This window comes from Gopherus evgoodei, chromosome 2 (genome assembly GCF_007399415.2).
Source record: "Gopherus evgoodei ecotype Sinaloan lineage chromosome 2, rGopEvg1_v1.p, whole genome shotgun sequence".
NCBI lineage: Eukaryota > Metazoa > Chordata > Testudines > Testudinidae > Gopherus > Gopherus evgoodei.
In genome coordinates, this window is record NC_044323.1 from 188,662,191 (window position 1) to 188,679,974 (window position 17,784).

The 17,784-nt window shown below is 42.4% G+C and overlaps 1 protein-coding gene across 7 annotated transcripts in view; it reads left to right on the forward strand.

The window, feature by feature from the left end:
* Positions 1–17,784, forward strand: part of CARMIL1 (capping protein regulator and myosin 1 linker 1) — a 272,936-nt gene that overhangs the window by 12,400 nt on the left and 242,752 nt on the right. For all 7 annotated transcript variants that reach the window (XM_030552559.1, XM_030552563.1, XM_030552561.1 and 4 more), the window contains exon 2: positions 1,476–1,573. In XM_030552559.1, the coding sequence (XP_030408419.1) occupies positions 1,476–1,573 (98 nt within the window). The remainder of the gene's footprint in view (positions 1–1,475; positions 1,574–17,784) is intronic.

Consider the following 17,784-nt stretch of genomic DNA (forward strand, 5'->3'; position numbering starts at 1 on the left):
TTGGTCTTTATGTTCATTCAGTACTTGGTTGCTATGCCGAAAATGTCAAAAATGATGTAAATTATTTAAGTTTGGGTGTTGGTTCCATGAGGTGCATGTGTAACCACTAGGCCTTGGACTGAAACCAGTACTGCATTTCACAGAGCCTCTGTACAGTGGTCAGGGGTTAACATGTGGAACTGGGCTGGATTCCCATCATAAACTAGATGTGGAAAAACTCTGTATTCTATTAGAGCCACCTGACCACCAAAATATTAACAATAAAGGTCTGAATTGTGCTGCTACAGCTTGTCCGTTGACTTCAACGGGGTTTTCAGATGAAGTGAGAGCGTACATTTGTTGATAGTGTTTTAAAGTAATGAAAAATGAGCTATTTGATTTTTCACATAGTTGTTTCAGCCAGATAATAAATAAGTGGTGCTCCCAAAGTGACTTGCCTTGGGAATAGTTTTAGTATCTCAATAGAATGTAGAGCGCTGGTTCTCAAACTTATTTTTTGCAGACCACCTGAAAATTGCTGAGGGTCTTGGCAGATCACTTAATGATCTTTCCAAATGTTGTTTGTACGTTAGCTAACTATTGTAAAGCGCTTTGGATAAAAGTGCTATGTGTGTATATGTATGTATGTGTGTGTGTGTATAATGTGTGTGTGTATATATAAACTTAATAATGTGTTTTTGTTCTACAAATAAAAGCACACAACTCATATTTTAATATCAGTAGTCTTACTTTTCTAATGTGATGGATGTGCCCTCTCTCCAACACTGTGGCAACTCCCGAGCTGGGGCTGGGAAGGAGGGCCATCTCTCCCTGGCAGCCCTGGAGCTGCGGAAAGTTGCCTCTTTCTCTGACCGCCGCTGCCCTGCATGTCCTAAATCCCTCCCACCCCCTCTTCTCACCCCACTGCCTCCTCCCACCTACCCCCTGTTCCCCCCCGAGGCCACCACCTCACCTTACATGTGCGTCTTCTCCAGTGTCCAGGCACCTAATTAGTGGAGCCACGCCTGCGTGTCTCCACTAATAAGGTGAGCGGCCCTTCATTCTCCTGTGTGCGGCTGCCCGGGCGCGCATCTTAAAGGGAACTAACTGTGGATCACTTGAATGGAGCTTGCAGACCATGGACCACAGTTTGAGAACCTCTGGTGTAGAGAAATATGAAATGACATTACTGTTGTATGCAGAGTAAGACTTCAGTACAAGTCTAATATCAGGACAACAAACTTGTTCATTAAATAGCTGAGTATATGACAAACTTTTCATAAATGTGGCTTTATTTTTTTTTATTGGAGTCAGATTGATGCTTGTATAACCTCTATTAAATGAGTGCAACAGAGAAGTGTAGGGTAGAAAAATGTCAGTTAATACAACAAAACTGTGTGAGGAATTTTCCCTGAAAGTTTGAAAATATTGTTTGTTTATTTTTAATCTCTACTTGACAATGGAAATATTGATTAAAGTGTTCTCCATTATTTCAGAAAGTATCAAGGATGTTATTGGGAGGAAGATTAAAATTTCAGTGAAGAAAAAAGTAAAGCTAGAAACCAAGGGAGATAAAGTGGATAACAAAATATTGGTAAGTACAGTATAGTAACTCTAGTTAAAGTAGACAAACGTTTAGGTGAAGCTCATTTCAGCTATTGTTAAGAAACTAATTCTCCAAATGTACTCTGATCTATGTATCACCTGTTTTCTCTTATTTTCTTGCCTTGTATGTTTGAAAACTGTACATATATCTCTAGGTTATTGGTCAGAACTTCCAATAAGTCATTCTTGTTGTGGTCTGACAGACTATTCTGTGAACATATCTCAAAATAAAGGAGACCGTTTGTGGATTCCTTGTGTTCCTTAGACTCTTCCCATCAGCAGGAATTCTGAGTGAGCAAGAAACACAAGATCAAACCCATAAAGAATTGTATCTCTTTTAAGAGTTTGTAAACTGGGTCAAACACCATGTTTCTCTTGAGGCTACTACACTGCCAAAGAGTATAACACTAACACTGTCTAGTCTTTTAAGAGACTAATCTAATATTTGTGTTTGTATTTGTTTTGCATAGGTTGAGGATATTATAGTTAAAAGTAAATGCTCTTTGTATGTGACCCTATTGTTATTTCTAAAACTGTCCAGGAGGAAAAAGTAAAGTTAATCTCATTCAAATACATTTTCCTGTTTTCTCAAGGCTAGTATATCTGTCCTTTTAGATAAGCAGAGAACTGTAGTAATGTGATGGTACTGGTACATATTCTCCTCTTGCATACTTGGATGTGTATTAAAAAAACAAAACAAAAACAACCTATCACAACCCTCGGGGCCTTCATTTGCCAGTGTGTTTGATACATGTGTGTGGGGAGAAGAAGATAAGGATAACAAAATACAAAGGACTCAAAGAACAGATTTAAAAATTTTATTAAAGCCAATGTTAAAATTATATAATACATAGGTGGGGAAAAGAGTGTCTGTACATCTGGGTGTAGTGCTTAGATTATCTACAAAAATAAAAGCAGCAAAGAATCCTGTGGCACCTTATAGACTAACAGACGTTTAAATATAAAGTTAGTTTTCAAAAGTCATATGATACATAGAGTACATAATCAGCAGTAACCTAAATTTAGGTGAATAGATTTAACAATACAGTTTAGATATTAGAATCCAAATACTCAGATATGTCACTCATGAAAAGTTATACAGATATTTGGTTGTGAAAAGCAAAATATATCAATGAGAGGAGATTGTCCTTCAGTAATTGAGAATTAGGTAGGTTATCCATTTAGAAAGTACAATCCATGAGGAAAGTATTTCAGTTAATTTCCTGACTGTGCTTTACTACTATAATATTTTACAATGCAACCTGTTTCAAAATATCCTTTATCAGTAAAGCTGGCATAGATTTGGAAGTTTTGTTTCCAAGAACAGATTCTTGTAGTTCTGTGACAAGAGGCACTGAGTTGGTGGTATTTGTGTTTTGGAAACAAGTATTTCTTAAATATAAAGACAGAATGCAAACCATTCACACATTTAGAAAGTATGTTGGTTATTCCTGGTCAGTATTGATGTTTATAACAGTCTATTTTTCTGTGAGAACAACTACTTAAGAAATTTGAAATATCTTCTGCGTAACATCTGTCCAAGGATCTTTTTATATGCAACTCTAGGGCCTACAATTTCTATTAGGTTGGGAATGTGAATGTTGATTGATAGCCACTATTTATTTGAAAGCCATGTTTACAGAGTAGGCTGACAGATTCTCTGAAGCAGTAACATTTGATTGACTTTTGACTTACACAGAATAATTATTGTTATCAATAGCAGAATATACTGTGGAAATATTGTCCTACTGTTCAGGATTAATGGAAAATACTCTTAAAAATAAGATTAGCCTGGGTCTGCGTGAAGCAGGTTTTATATTTCATTTTCCAAGTTTTGTGACTTCATGTATGAATTTTTTTATTTTAAATATATAAATGTAAATCGTGTCAAGTCAGCACAGTGACCATTTTTATCCACCTACACAAAGTACATGTCAGGCTTTCAACTGTAAGGGAAATTTTGAAAGGACATCAGTAAAACTTCTGAAAATGTGATGACTCAGATAATTTTGTCTCTTTTGAAATCTAGTCTCCTAAGCTCTCCGCTGGTGATTTTAATGGTTTATGAGTGGCTAGATCTCCTCTTTTATGAGTTACAGAAGTGTATGAACATTTATATAAAAATGTTCCATTCACTGCACAAGATGGATTTTGCTCTGGGGCTGAACCACTGAAGGGGGTTGTTGTCTATAGGACCCCTGCCTCGCTTGTTGCAGAATTTGGAAGGTGTGTACCTTTTGCACACCGCCTAGAGGAACTCTGTTCAAAGGCATGAATAGAAAAAGGAGCTGATAAGGAGGTCTTGTGACGTGGTGGGGCTACGGATGGGGTCTGCAAAAGTGAGGAGTTGGTGGGAGAAAAGCAGCCAGAACTGCGTAAGAGGTTCTGGAGGAGCTGGAAAAGGGCCTTCAGTCTGACATATATCTAGGTAGGCTATTCCAGAGTCTCCCTCTTGCTGCAGAAAGAATAGGTGTTAGGGGAGTTTATGAATTATGCCAGGTACATGCCCATGATCATGGCTCCACGGAGGAGCCGCCAACTAGTATCCCTGGTGGGCCGTGGAACCACAGTGGAGTACAGGCTGGCCCATTGGAATTCATCTCCCTCCTCAGGTGGCTGCAGGTCCCGCCACTTTGGTGTGAGGGTGGGACATGAGGGGCAGGGAAGTGAATGGTAGGAAGCATAGACATCTGCAGATGTTTCCTAGGTGTGGTTTGGAGATAGTCCGTCTGGATGTCATTCAGCTGACTTATTACTTATCGTGGGTGGCTGAGGAGGCTCATGGGGATTAGAGTTATGTACCTGTTGTGGTTTCTGGGAGACAGTGGGCCAAAGCCCACCTATAGCTAAAGACCCTCCCCTTTAACCAATGAGGTGGTGCCAATGAACTGTGGACAACAAATGAAAAAACAGTAATGGAAGTGAAGATCATAAGGTATAAATCAGGGATAGGTCTGCCCAAAACTAAGCCTGCCCCCTCAGCCAAGGGAGTGGAACCACTGATACCAGGCTACTAGTGACTTCTCAAGGCAACAAATAAAAATACAGTATCATCGGGAGTGAGGTCAAAGGTTATTAATGAGGGCTCCAGAGGGGGACACCAAGCAGAGAACCCCAGACAGCACCCACTGCTCCTCATAGGTGTCTAAGGAGTCAGTGGACACTGCATGGAGGCATGAATGGACAAGGGAATGGGAATAGGCCGCACAGAGCACCTCTTCTCCCCCGTACAGCTTCCTCCTCCTGGTATGATGGATGGCTGACTTGGCCAGTATGAGGAGGAGGTTGACGAGGAGGTCTTGTGACTTTGTGGGGCCATGGATGGAGTGTGCTAGGACAGGAGCTGTGGGGAGAAAAACGGACAGAACCTCAGTAAGCAGTTCTGGAGGAGCTGGATGAGGGGCTGCAACCTGATGCACTGTGCGGGGATGTCCCTCTTGCCGCAGAAAGTACAAGTGTCTGGAGTTTATGGACCATGCCAAGTACACGCCCATGTTCTGTGAAGGAGCTACCATGTGATGTCACTGGTGGGTTGTGGGACCAGACTTGAATACAGACTGGGTCCCCTGGGGTTCTTTGCCCTCTTTAGGTGGGCAAAGATCCCCATGCCACTTGATATTGGGGCAGGTCCTGAGGGCAATAAAGTGAATAATATGAAGCATGCGTGCATACAGATGTTTCCTTGACATGGTTCAGAGGTGGACTGGCTGTTTGTCATTCAGCTGACTTAGGTTGCATGTCAGTGGTGGCCAGGAGTCCCACAGCAATCAGTATTGTATAGGCAGAGGCTTGCAAAAAAGAGAAAAGATGGCCTTGTGGTTCGGGCAGTTTGCTGCCCTGAGAAACTGGATTCTATCGCTTCCTCAGCCACAGAGTTGCTGTGTGATGCTGGGCAAGTTACTAAAACCAAATTTTCCCCAGGTGATAACTAACAGTGTTCTTCTTTCTGAGATTTCATTTGCAGAAATTTCTGAGCACTCTGCAGTTTAAACCAATGAGAGCTGTACCTTGAAATTTAAAATCGCTATATAATGCTAAGCGATTAAAAAATCCGGTATTAGCCACCTCAAATTGGGCACCCAAAATTAATGGACATTTAATACCTTAATCTTTTTATGCTTCAGTTCTAATAGTGTGCAATGAGGAGAAAACAAAATATTGAATAGCTGCTTATCACTTGAGCACCATCCATCCTGTGCACTGAATGAGGCAGAGTCCTGTGAGAAAAAATATGTAATCATGACATTAAAAACTGTATCATAATATATAGGCACAAGGGGGCTGATTTAAAGGTACACTTAATTCTGGCATTTCCTAACTTTGGAGTGCTTGACTTTGCAACCTTAGCGCTCTCTTAGCATAGGTCTGTGTGCATTAAAACAGTGATGCTTAACAATATATTAGCCAAGGGTTAACATATTTTGAAACACCACTCATTTTCACAGTCTGTACCAGTCCAGAGAGGTTAAGTGATGTACTCAGGATCACAGATGAAGTGTGTCATAAAGCTGGAAATAGAATCCAGGTCTTCTGTCTCCCAAAGTGGTGTTTTAATTACAAGACCTTTTATCCTTCCTTGGCAGTAAAATAATACAAAACCCCCCAACTCTTCAAGAAAACGAGACTATTTAAAAATGACTGCTTTTGCAGATGGCTAAATGCACAAGACCTATGGCCTTGCAATGGAAAATATATTCAAAGTACGATGGATTTAGGAGCATAACATTAGACGCTGAAGTTTGAAAGCTGTGATCTTGTCAAGTTGTCACTTAGCTTGTCGCATATTTTTCACTTTTTACAGTGACCTTTTTCTTCCATTCTTTCCACTTGCCATTGTTTTCAATTTGTCGTAATGATATGAGGAATAAACATGGTGAATGAGACTTACAGTAGAACCTCAGAGCTGTGAACACCAGAGTTACGAACTGGCCAGTCAACCACGCACCTCATTTGGAATTGGAAGTACACAATCAGGCAGCAGCAAAGATGGGAAAAAAAAGAAGCAACAACAGTACAGTACTATTTTCAACATAAACTACTAAAAAAAAGGGAAAGCATCAGTTTTCTTCTGCAGAGTAAAGTTTCAAAGCTGTATTAAGTCAATGTTCAGTTGTAAACTTTTGACAGGAAAACCATAAGGTTTTGTTCAGTTATGAACGTTGAAGATTTACGAGCAACTTCCATTACCGAGGTGTTCGTAACTCTGAAGTTCTACTATACTTTAAATGCTAATCTCCAGCTTGCAGCCTGCAAACTGTCAGCCAGCTACAAAACCCCCCAAATTACTTCAATGAGAGTAGGATCATCTCTCGAGAATTTAGGCCCAGAACCTCAGTCCTAAGTCTCCCTTGGCCTATTCTGACAGAGCAAGGTGCACCTAAAGCTGCCCTAAGTGAGACACTGGAAATTCCCCCATCCTGGAGGAATCCCATCCCGTCTCAGCCCCTCTTTTTCTCTGATGTGTGAGGTGATTCTGGAGGGTGGGGGAAGGGTGGGTGCATGGCTTGAGTGTGCTGTGTTCTATTGAGCACCATCAGCGTACCACCCCACCCTGCCTCCAAAAGGGCTATTACAAGCCAGTGCAACTCAAAACAGACCTGAGGCTTCTCTGACCAGGGTGGTTTGTGCTGGAAAGATGACTAGCACACTTGAGGATCTTGGCCTTTGTTGTTACCCTAAATCTGTATGTATTCAGATAAAGGGAATGTCTACACTGACAGAGTTACATCATCGGCAGTTACATCGCTGCTCAGAGAGCGCTGAAGGGAAATTCATGTTGTGTGTTCCCCCTATCAGCTGCCTGTGCAATACTGTGTTCACACGTGTGGCAGTTGTATCGGTATTTGGAGTGGTACACTCTGGGCAGCTATCCCACAGAGCATTTCTTCCCCTTCTGCCGCTAAGAGTTGTGGGAAGGCGAAGGGGGTCGTGGAACATCCTGTGTTCTGTCTCAGTGCCTCATGATGCATTGCTTCACATCTCAGCAATCCCTGTGCTTCCGTCTGCATTTGGCCATCTGTCAACGGTTTGTGTACTGCGTGCTCTGCTCTGCCCCTTTGGTCTGCAGGAATGGATCCCACACTGTTGACCAATATGCTGCTTGCTGTCACTAACATATCATGAGCGGCAGTGGAGTTATTCCTTAAGCTACAAAGGCAAGAGGAGTTTGACATTGATCTCGCCACGCGTAATAGCTACGATATGAGATTGCTTGTGGCGTTCACGGAGGTGCTGACCACAGTGGAATGCTGCTTTTGGGCTTGGGAAACAAGTACTGAGTGGTGGGATCACATCGTCATGCACGTCTGGGATGACAAGCAGTGGCTGCAGAGCTTTTGGATGAGGAAAGCCACGTTCGTGGGACTGTGTGATGAGCTCGCCCCAGCCCTGTGGCACAAGGACACGAGAATGAGAGCTGCTCTGCCGCTGGAGAAGCGTGTGGCGATTGCACTGCGGAAGCTGGCTACTCCAGACTGCTACCGATTGGTTGCTAACCAGTTCCGAGTGGGAAAGTCGACTGTTGGACTTGTGTTGATGGAAGTGTGGAGGACCATTAATCGCATCCTGCTCTGAAAGACCATGGCTCTGGGCAACGTGTGTGAGTTTGTGGATGCACAGTGGGCTTCCCTAACTATGGAGGGGCAATAAATGGCATGCATATTCCAATTCTGGCCCCAGACTATGTAGCCACTGAATACATTAATCGCAAGGGGTATTTCTCAATGGTTCTCCTGGTGCTTGTGGATCACTGTAGGCGTTTCACGGCCAGTAACTCAGGCTGGTTTGGAAAGGTGCACGATGCACGCATCTTTTGGAACACTAGCCTATTCAGGAAGCTGCAAGCAGGGACTTTTTTCCTGGACCAAAAAATCACCATAGCGGAAGTCAAAATGCCCACTGTGATCCTGGGAGACCCTGCCTGCCACTTAATGCTGTGGCTTATGAAGCCATACTCTGGGCACCTTGACAGCGGTTCAACAGCAGGCTGAGCAAGTGTAGAGTGTGACTGTTGAGTGTGCTTTTAGCCATTTAAACACCCGCTGGTGCTGCCTATATGGGAGGCTGGACCTAGCCAATGACAATATTCCTATGCTTATGGCCATGGGCTGTACGGTCCATAATATTTGTGAAGGGAAGGGTGGAAGCTTCACTCAGGGCTGGACCATTCAGGCTCAGCGCCTGGAGGCTGAATTCAACTCCCCTTGGCTCGGTCCACTCTTGACTGGCACGTGAGCCATTGAAGTATCTACAGTGGCCTTTGCAGTGGAGATGGGGGAGCCACTGAGTATTGCATCCAGCTCTTTGTAGAACCCGCAGTTTGTGGGCACACCACCAGTGTGGCGGTTTGCGTTCCGCAGCTCCTTCACTTTGACCCTGCACTGCAGTGTGTCCCTATCATGGGCCCCTTCTGTCATGCATCGTGAAATCTGTCCATTGGTATCATAATTCCTACTGCTGGAGCACAGCTGGGACTGGACAACCTCCTCTCCCCAAATGCTGATGAGGTCCAGCAGCTCGGCATTCCTGCAAGTGAGGGATTGCCTGGTGCGTGGAGCAGGCATGGCCACCTGGAAAGATGCGCTGAGACCACTGCACGCATCACTGAGCAAACAGGAAGGGGACTTTCAAAATTCGCAAGGAATTTAAGGGATGGGGCTCACGGTTGGTCACTTCTGTCTGTGTTCTGGAGAGTGAAAATCTAAACACAAGCTGATCTCTAGTGCCTCATTTTACTGTTTTAAAAGCTGTCAGGAATAAAGATAGGTAGGAATTCAGTCTGTGTCCAAATGGTTCATAGAATCTCTCTCGATTTTTCTCAGCACAATACTCAAATGCACCACAAAACCAATTATAGACCTAAGATACATCCATGATATTTTAATTCTCTGGCCAGATGCCCTAAACACACACACAGATTTCCACCACAACTTCAGCAACTGCCACCCATCCATCAAACTTTCTCTAGAACACTTAGTATCAACTTCCTGGACACCACAGTGAGCAATGGAACCCTACAGACAACTATATACAGGAAACCTATGGATCACCACAATCACCCCACACATCCTGTAATCACCTCAAACACACCAAGAAATCTATTATCCAGCCAGGCACTCAGATACTACAGAATATGTTCTGAGGAGAAAGTCTGGGACAGACACTTTAACAGATTTAAAACTATCTTCACCAAACAAAGATACTCTACCAGAGAAGTAGACTGCATCATGGAATGGGCCACCCAAATACCCTGAGAGTACCTACTTCAGTATGGAAAATAACACACCTCTGACTGTACACTTCTGGTTATCTGCCACTCCATATTTGAACTTATATAGGGTATCATTAAACAATTACAACCCTTACTCGATGGGATCCGCATCCTGAAATAAATCTTTCCTGGATCCCCTCTTTTGGCCTTCAGACAACATCCCCAGCCTCACCAAGCTCAGCATCAGAAACAAGTTCCTCACACACCAGGACACATTAACTCAAAGTGGCCCCAGTCCTTCCCATAACAGATGGGAAATCTGGAAACATACATGCAGTGCGATGAAGATCAATATACCGCACAACACACACTTCAAGATCCATGAGTTCTACGTATGCCTTCACAACATGTGGTGTATCTCATCCAGTGTACTAAATCCTGCAATAACAACTGTGAGTGAAACGAGACAATCACTATGCTCTTCAATGAACTCTTACAGAAAAATGCTAAAAGAAAAAAATAACATATCCATTGGTGACCACTTTTCACAAAGTGATCACTCTGTCTGAGCTCTCAGTCTCATTTTCAAAGGAAACCTCTAAAACACCTTCAAAAGATGAGCCTGGGAGCTTAAATTCATAACTTTGGTAACTCATCTAAAAATCCTGGACTTAATAAAGACACTTGACTTATGGCTTATTACAACAATCTGTAACACACTAACTACTTTTTTTGTGTCTATGATTGCGGAGATATTAGTTGACCATTTCGCCTTGAATCGTTTCTTATAATACATGTTAACTACACCTCTGCCCTGATATAACGCGGTCCTTGGGAGACAAAAAATCTTACCGCGTTACAGGTGAGACCGCATTATATCAAACTTGCTTTGCCCCCTGTTCCTTGTACCCTGACCTCCCCCTCCAGAGACACCCAATCCCCCTGTCCCCTGACTGCTCCGACCCCTATCCACCCCCCGCTTCCTGACAGGCACTCACTGGCAGCAGCAGGAAGTGGAGCAGCCTGGCCCCTGTCCGCTCCACCCTGCCAGCTCCCAGCCACGGCGCTCTGCTTCCTGCCCCTGGTGAGTGCAGAGAGGTTGGGGAAAGGATGCCCCCCGTAGTCACCTGCAGCAGGAAACGGAGTGCTGCGGCTGGGAGCTGGCAGAGTGGAGCAGGCTGGGGCCGGGCTGCTCCACTTCCACTGCCGCTGGCGAGTGCAGGGGGGGATCCCTTCTCCCAAGCCCCCTCCCCCGAGCAGCACAGCTGGGGCCAGGGCAAGAGAAGCAGAGCGGGTTGCTCCCGGGCCCCCACTAATCCACCGGGCCACTCTGGGACTGCGGGGCCCCCAAGAGTGCCCTCCCACAGCTTCTGCCCCCCAGACCCTGGGGGGGAGCCCCTGAATGCCCCCAAGACCCTCTGCCCCTTGTCAAACCCCTCAGCCCCGGCCTGGCCCTGCACCCTTAACACGCTGCTCAGAGCAGTGTGTCAGAGATTTACCGTGTTGTATGTGAACCCGCGTTCTGTCGGGTCGCGTTATAATGGGATAGAGGTGTATTTACGTTAAACAATCTATTTCACCTTATATTTAGTTGTGATACTCATTCTTTCCCAGACCTGAGGAAGAGCTCTGTGTATGCTCGAAAGCTTTTCTCTTTCACTATCAGAAGCTGGTCCAATAAAAGCTATTACTTCACCCACCTTGTCTCTACAATAACGCTATCCTTTTTTAACAATCATGCCCTCTTCCCGCATACTGTACTGAGTGTATTAATGTATCCAAGAGTAAAGGGTATAGCTCATCTTGTGTCTAAGGCTATGTCTACACTAGAGCACTTACAGTCTAGGCATAGCGTAAATGTTCCAAACAACACAATCAAATAAATCAAACTTTAACATCTTTGTATGTATGGGGATCATAGATGGTAGAGATGGGAATGACCTTGAAACTCATCTAGTCCCTCTCCTGGGTCCCCATTCTGTATTGTTTCCTAGAATCCATTGCTTAGTAGTGTTTTGTTTTTGTTTATTCCTCGCCCCGCCCCCAAGTCTACTTTTAAATATTCTAAGCAATAGGCTTTCACATTTCACAGGAAGACTATTTCATGGCCTAATAGACATTACTATTAGTAACATGTAGGGTAAATACTAGGAAAACCATTTTTTAACGAAGAACAATTGAATGAGATTGTATCCTGATGTAAATAATTCCACCCCTAAATAATTCCTTCTCTCATTGTTCACAATAAATAAGCCTTACAATGTTCTTAAAAGTTGCCAACAAAGTGCAGTTATGTGACTGTTCCATTTCTGGTAGTGCATTATTCTTTAGTGGATATCACATAGCCAAGATCTGTGTTGTTGTTTATGGCATTTTAAAATAGTCTATATGCTTTTGTTTATATGTTTATTTACAATCCATTATGATTCACCTAAAGAAAACACAGAACCAAATCTGGGATATCTTAATTTTGAAATGTCTGGGTGGTACCTGGCTCTCACTACCCTCCACCCCTCCAATAGTGGACCTAAGCACTGGTAATGTGTTTCCCTCCTTTTTATTATTTTTGGGAAGATTTCCCCCCCTCTCGCCATTGACTTTTCTCTTGAAACTCGTCTTTGGAGGAGCTACCTGAAAGTCTATGGTATGTTAGGTGATGCAGGTCAATTTCCATTGAATCTCGCCATAAATATTGAATGATGTAATCAATAGACACAAGGTGGTTTTTTTTTTTTTTTTAAATTATCTTTGTGTTAAACTGCTTGAAGTGGCAGCACTCGAAAATTTGGCCACTAACTGAGCCCTGTATCAAATTGCTGGGGCTTTCCCTCAAGTCCAGGGGACACTATGTTATGGGGAACCCAGATTGCCTTCCTCTTCCTGGCTGCTATGGGGGATATTGCTCTTCTCTACTTGCTGACATTTGTATAGGCAGCCTTCTTGCATCTCTTTCCAACCCAGCCCTATTTCTAGGAGAGGAGTAGCACAACTTTGCCTCTCTTAACTCCCTCCGAATAAAAAGGGGAGAGATTCCTGGTTAACTCTTGGGCTAGCCTTCAGCTAGTGTTAATTGGCATAGCTCCTCTGCAATAGAAGTACATCAGTTTATACTAGCTGAATTTCCTTACCATTTTTCTGAAATGCTGACTGCTCCGCCCCTTGCTCTGCCTAGTCCAGGACCAAGGAATTGGTAGGGCGACCCTTTAAAAACATCTGTGTCATGGCATTTCAGTCCAATTCTTCCTTTTCTCTCATTAGCCGTCTACAGAAAAACTCTTCCACTGAAGAGTAGGCAAATTGGTTCAACTTCTAGCTTGCTAGGACTGGGCTACATACTGTTTTTCTACCAATTTAAATATAATAGCAATGGAAATAGTTAAATTGTTGTAAACCCTTAGCGTGGACACATTTATATCTATATAAAGTGTTTAATTTTCATATCACTTCTTTTAGTCACTTATATTGTCTAGCATCGATTACTAGCTAAAATGGTGTCTAAACTGAAATGGACCAGCCCTTGGACTGTAATATCTTCAGTTGATAACAATATTCAAAAGACTCATTATTATTAAAGTGAAATAAAAGCTGGTATATATTGTCTGACATCACACTTCCAGCAGGAGAATGAACATGGGGAAAAACTTTGAAACGCTGATTCAGGCTGCCAGTTTTCTGAGTAACATGAATAGGGTTCAACACAACTCTGTTGTTCCTAGTCATTGCAGCATGTGTTGGAGTCTCTCTGATGCCACACCATAAATAATGGCCAGTGTTGTTCATGGGATTTAATTAGAAGCGGAGAGATAGTGGTTTTTCTGAGAGACACCTCCAACTATTCCAGCATTCCATTTTATTGTTTAATATTCACACAGAGCACATAATGTTCCTCCAAACTGTAGGATGAAATTAAATAATTAACTGTTATCCCAAATCTCAGTACCCTAAGGCAAATAGTTGCCGTTGGAACCTGACTGTTTGAAAGTCAGGTGACAAGATCTGAATATTGATCTGTTGTTTCTAGAGTGCCTGATTCTGCCACCTTTCAATGGCATCTTACCAAGCAAGCAGCTGCATTGATATCTGTGAATAAAGGTGGCTGAATGGAGTTCATAGTGAATATTGCAACACAATTGCATAAAAGCCAGAGGATGGAGTAGAAAAAAGAATTTTATTGCCAGTTTCTGCTCGCGCGCTCTCTCTCTCTCTCTCTCTCCCCTCACTGATAGTTAGTTGTTTTTTTTTGTTGCTGTTTTTAAAAGCTTTTTTTTATGAGCCTTGCACTTGTTATCTCCCCTGAAACTACTTAATGTAAAAACCTGTACTTTTCTTGCATGAAGTGATGGTGCACTTTACTGAAAGGGATGTGGAGGACACAGTAAACTTGAACTAGGCCACTAGGTTCACTAATTGAACAAGTTAGTGCAGCATACCATGCAAAATGCCTTTTGTTGCTCTGAGACACTCTCTTCAGTCATTGTGACAGGAAAAATGAGGGAGGGGCACTCAATATTCTAGTTTTTAGTAAAATATTTACTGTACATTGCCTGCTATTCTTATCCATTTTCTCTAGTGGTGGTGGTGGTATTTTAATGCTGTATGAAGTAATTAAATGCCAAGGATATTAACAGTAGTTCTTAAATATAATGGATGCTGCTAAATGTTCTTCATTCTGATAGTAGAAGTCCCCAAGCTGATTTCTGTTTTTGTAGAGTCTGTCTAATCTCTCTGCATTTTTAAAGTTCCCGTCCCTGTAGGTGCTACTAGTGTCCTCTATTAGTAAGAACTTTTGGATTCCTTTGTAACTTTTAAATTGGCAAAGGATTACTAAAGTTGAAAAATAAGGGCCAGACTCTGATGACCTTATACTCACCTTCAGAAGTACCTTATTCCTCAAGTAGTCTCAGTGAAATCAGTTGCTGAGTAAGATACTATTCATGGTAAGGGTATCTGAATATGGTCCAAAAGGAAGACAGATGGAAAATTCATTCATCTTTTGATTTCAATGATGACAGAATGAGGTGAGAATCAATAGGTTAGTGCAAAGATGGGGGGGCTTGATATGCCAGTGGCTGTGCCTATGAGTGAAGCTACAGAAGCAGGACTGGCTCCAGGCACCAGGGAAGGAAGCAGGTGTTTGGGGCGGCCAGTTCAAAGGGGCGGCATGTCCAGGTCTTCGGCGACAATTTGGGCGGCGGATCCTTCACTCCCTCTTTCTCCTCTTCGGTGGCACTTCAGCGGCACTCAATCAGGTTTTTCTTTTTTTCCTTTGCCACTTGAGGCGGTAAAAAAGTTGGAGTCGACTCTGTACAGGAGACAGGGAGAGAACAGGCTTTCCTGTTCACAAATGTGTAGTAAAATTACTTAATATTGAGAGGACTTAGAAAGCAGCAAGCAAACTCAAAGTAGTGTAATAGAGAAGGGGTCGGCAACCTTTCAGAAGTGGTGTGCCGAGTCTTCATTTACTCACTCTGATTTAAGGTTTTGCGTGCCAGTAATACATTTTAATGTTTTTAGAAAATCTCTTTCTATAAGTCTATAACATCTAACTAAACTATTGTTGTATGTAAAGTAAATAAGGTTTTTAAAATGTTTAAGAAGCTTCATTTAAAATTAAATTAAAATGCAGAGCCCCCCGGACTGGTGGCCAGGACCCGGGCAGTGTGAGTGCCACTGAAAATCAGCTCTTGTGCCACCTTTGGCACGCAGGCTATAAGTTGCCTACCCCTGTCACAGAGACTTGGGCTGACGGTTCTGGAGTGATGCATTGGAGGGAGCAAGCAAGGGGGAGAGACATTGACTCTCCTTTCCAGCTCTAATATAAAAATGCTTAGTGCTTATACAGTGCTTTACTCTTCAGAATGTCTTGCAAACATTGATTAATCTTGACAATACTCCTGTGTAAGCGAGGCTCAGAGCTGATACAAATTAAGTGTATGTGTGTGTGCATGTAAACATTTTTTGCCGAATAGATAGTTTTGAAAACTACATTAAAAACATGTTGCTACCATAAACTGACTTCAGATACAGTTGGCTGATCTGGATGGGGCCAAAGCAATTTAAAACATTGTGTTTAAGACTCCTAGAACCTGTATGTGCTTTTGGAACCATTTTATAATGTCACTTTGTCCAGTCTCTATCTGAGCAACCGGTTTGGGAAGTCATGTTCTACCCCTATTTTCAGATGCATCATCGTCTCCTACAGTGAGAACAGGGCTTTGGATATGATGAATGTGGGACATCTAGTTTCTTTTCCCTGAATGAATATAATTGTGACCCTTATCGCATGTAGTCTGTGTATCACCCCTCAGAAAGGATTCAGTGTCTTAATTTTAATGCTTGCTTGGCTAAATTTGGGTTTTGTGTTAGTATTTTTCACACTTTCATATTTGTGCCCAGTATGAAGTCTGAACAGCTGACTGTCTTGGAAAGCATACTTTAATCTGTAACTGACTGACAAGAAAAGTATTTAACCTTGGCTTTGATTCAGAGAGGAAGCTTTTTTGGTTTCAACAGTGAAGAGAAGAGTGTGGCTTTTTTTCTCTAATCTAAAACATTAAAAATGCTAACACTGCTATTTCTCAGCTTTAAATGTCATTTGTACATGGAAGTTTGAAAGCTTTTAGTTGGCTGTAAGATTAACTCTAACTCTAACATTGAATCTACTTTGCTGTTTAATCCATTGTTCAGATATGATCTCTGCTAATACATTAGCTGGAACATGCACTTTCCTAGTCCAGGAAGCAGCCTTTAGCAATAATTTACATATATAAAGGAGGTGTTTAACGAAGTAAATACTTCATTGAAGGCCTCTCTAGGGTATTTTTTTTCCACTGAAACACATAGTTTGCCAAAAGTACAAACTGTATTGCTGAGTGACTATCTCCGAATATTCCAAATAGAATATTGTCTTTTGAAATCTATCCCATATAGGCCATTAAATTGAGCTCCTGTGGTTTGTATATTTTAGAAGGTCTGTTAAATCAAAATGTTATGGATTCTGTGTGCTGTTTTTATGAATGTTGCTTAAAGCTACATTAGATGGAGGGTCTCTGGTGTGGTAGACCTTTTTGAGTGTTTTTTGTGAGGAAATCTGACGCTCTTCCTGAAGGAAAGTCTTTGATTCATTTGGGGGGTCTGTCCTTCGAGGACCTGGCGGTGAGTGAGCCATGGAAGTTGACAGGGCACTATGGTCTCTCAAGGAATGTCTACAGTGCAGTTAAAAACCTGTGACTGAGTCAGGCTCGTATGGCTCGGCCAAAGGGGCTATTTAATTGTGGTGTAGACCAATGGTTCTCAGCCAGGGCTATGCATACCCCTGGGGATACACCGAGATCTTCCAGGGGGTACATCACCTCATCTAGATATTTGCCTAGTTGTACAACAGGCTACATAAAACCACTAGAAAAGTCAGTACAAACTAAAAATTCATACAGATAATGACTTGTTTATACTGCTCTAGATATTATACACTGAAATGTAAGTACAATATTTATATTCCAATAGATTTATTTTATAATTACATAGTAAAAATGAGAAAGGAAGCAATATTTCAGCAATAGTATGCTGTGAGACTTTTGTATTTTTACGTCTGATTTTGTAAGCAAGTAGTTTTTAAGTGAGGTGGAACTTGGGGGTACTCAAGACAAATCAGACCCCTGAAAGGGGTACAGTAATCTGGAAAGGTTGAGAGCCCCTGGTGTAGATGTTTGGGCTTGGTCTGGTGCCCAGACTCTAGGACCCTGCAGAGTCCGGGCTCCAACCCAAGCTTGAACATCTGCACCTCAATTGAACAGCCCAAGTCAGCTGGCACAGGCCTGCTGCAGGTGTCTGATTGCACTATAGACATACCAACAGAGGTCAATATCTGGATGTGTATGTTTGGTGGGAGACGTTCTGAGCCTTATTAGTTTTATAACCTAAAGGGTACTAACTAAACCTGCCCAAAATTTTTATCCTTTTTAAAATATATTTTTAATTTTTTTCTTCATTTA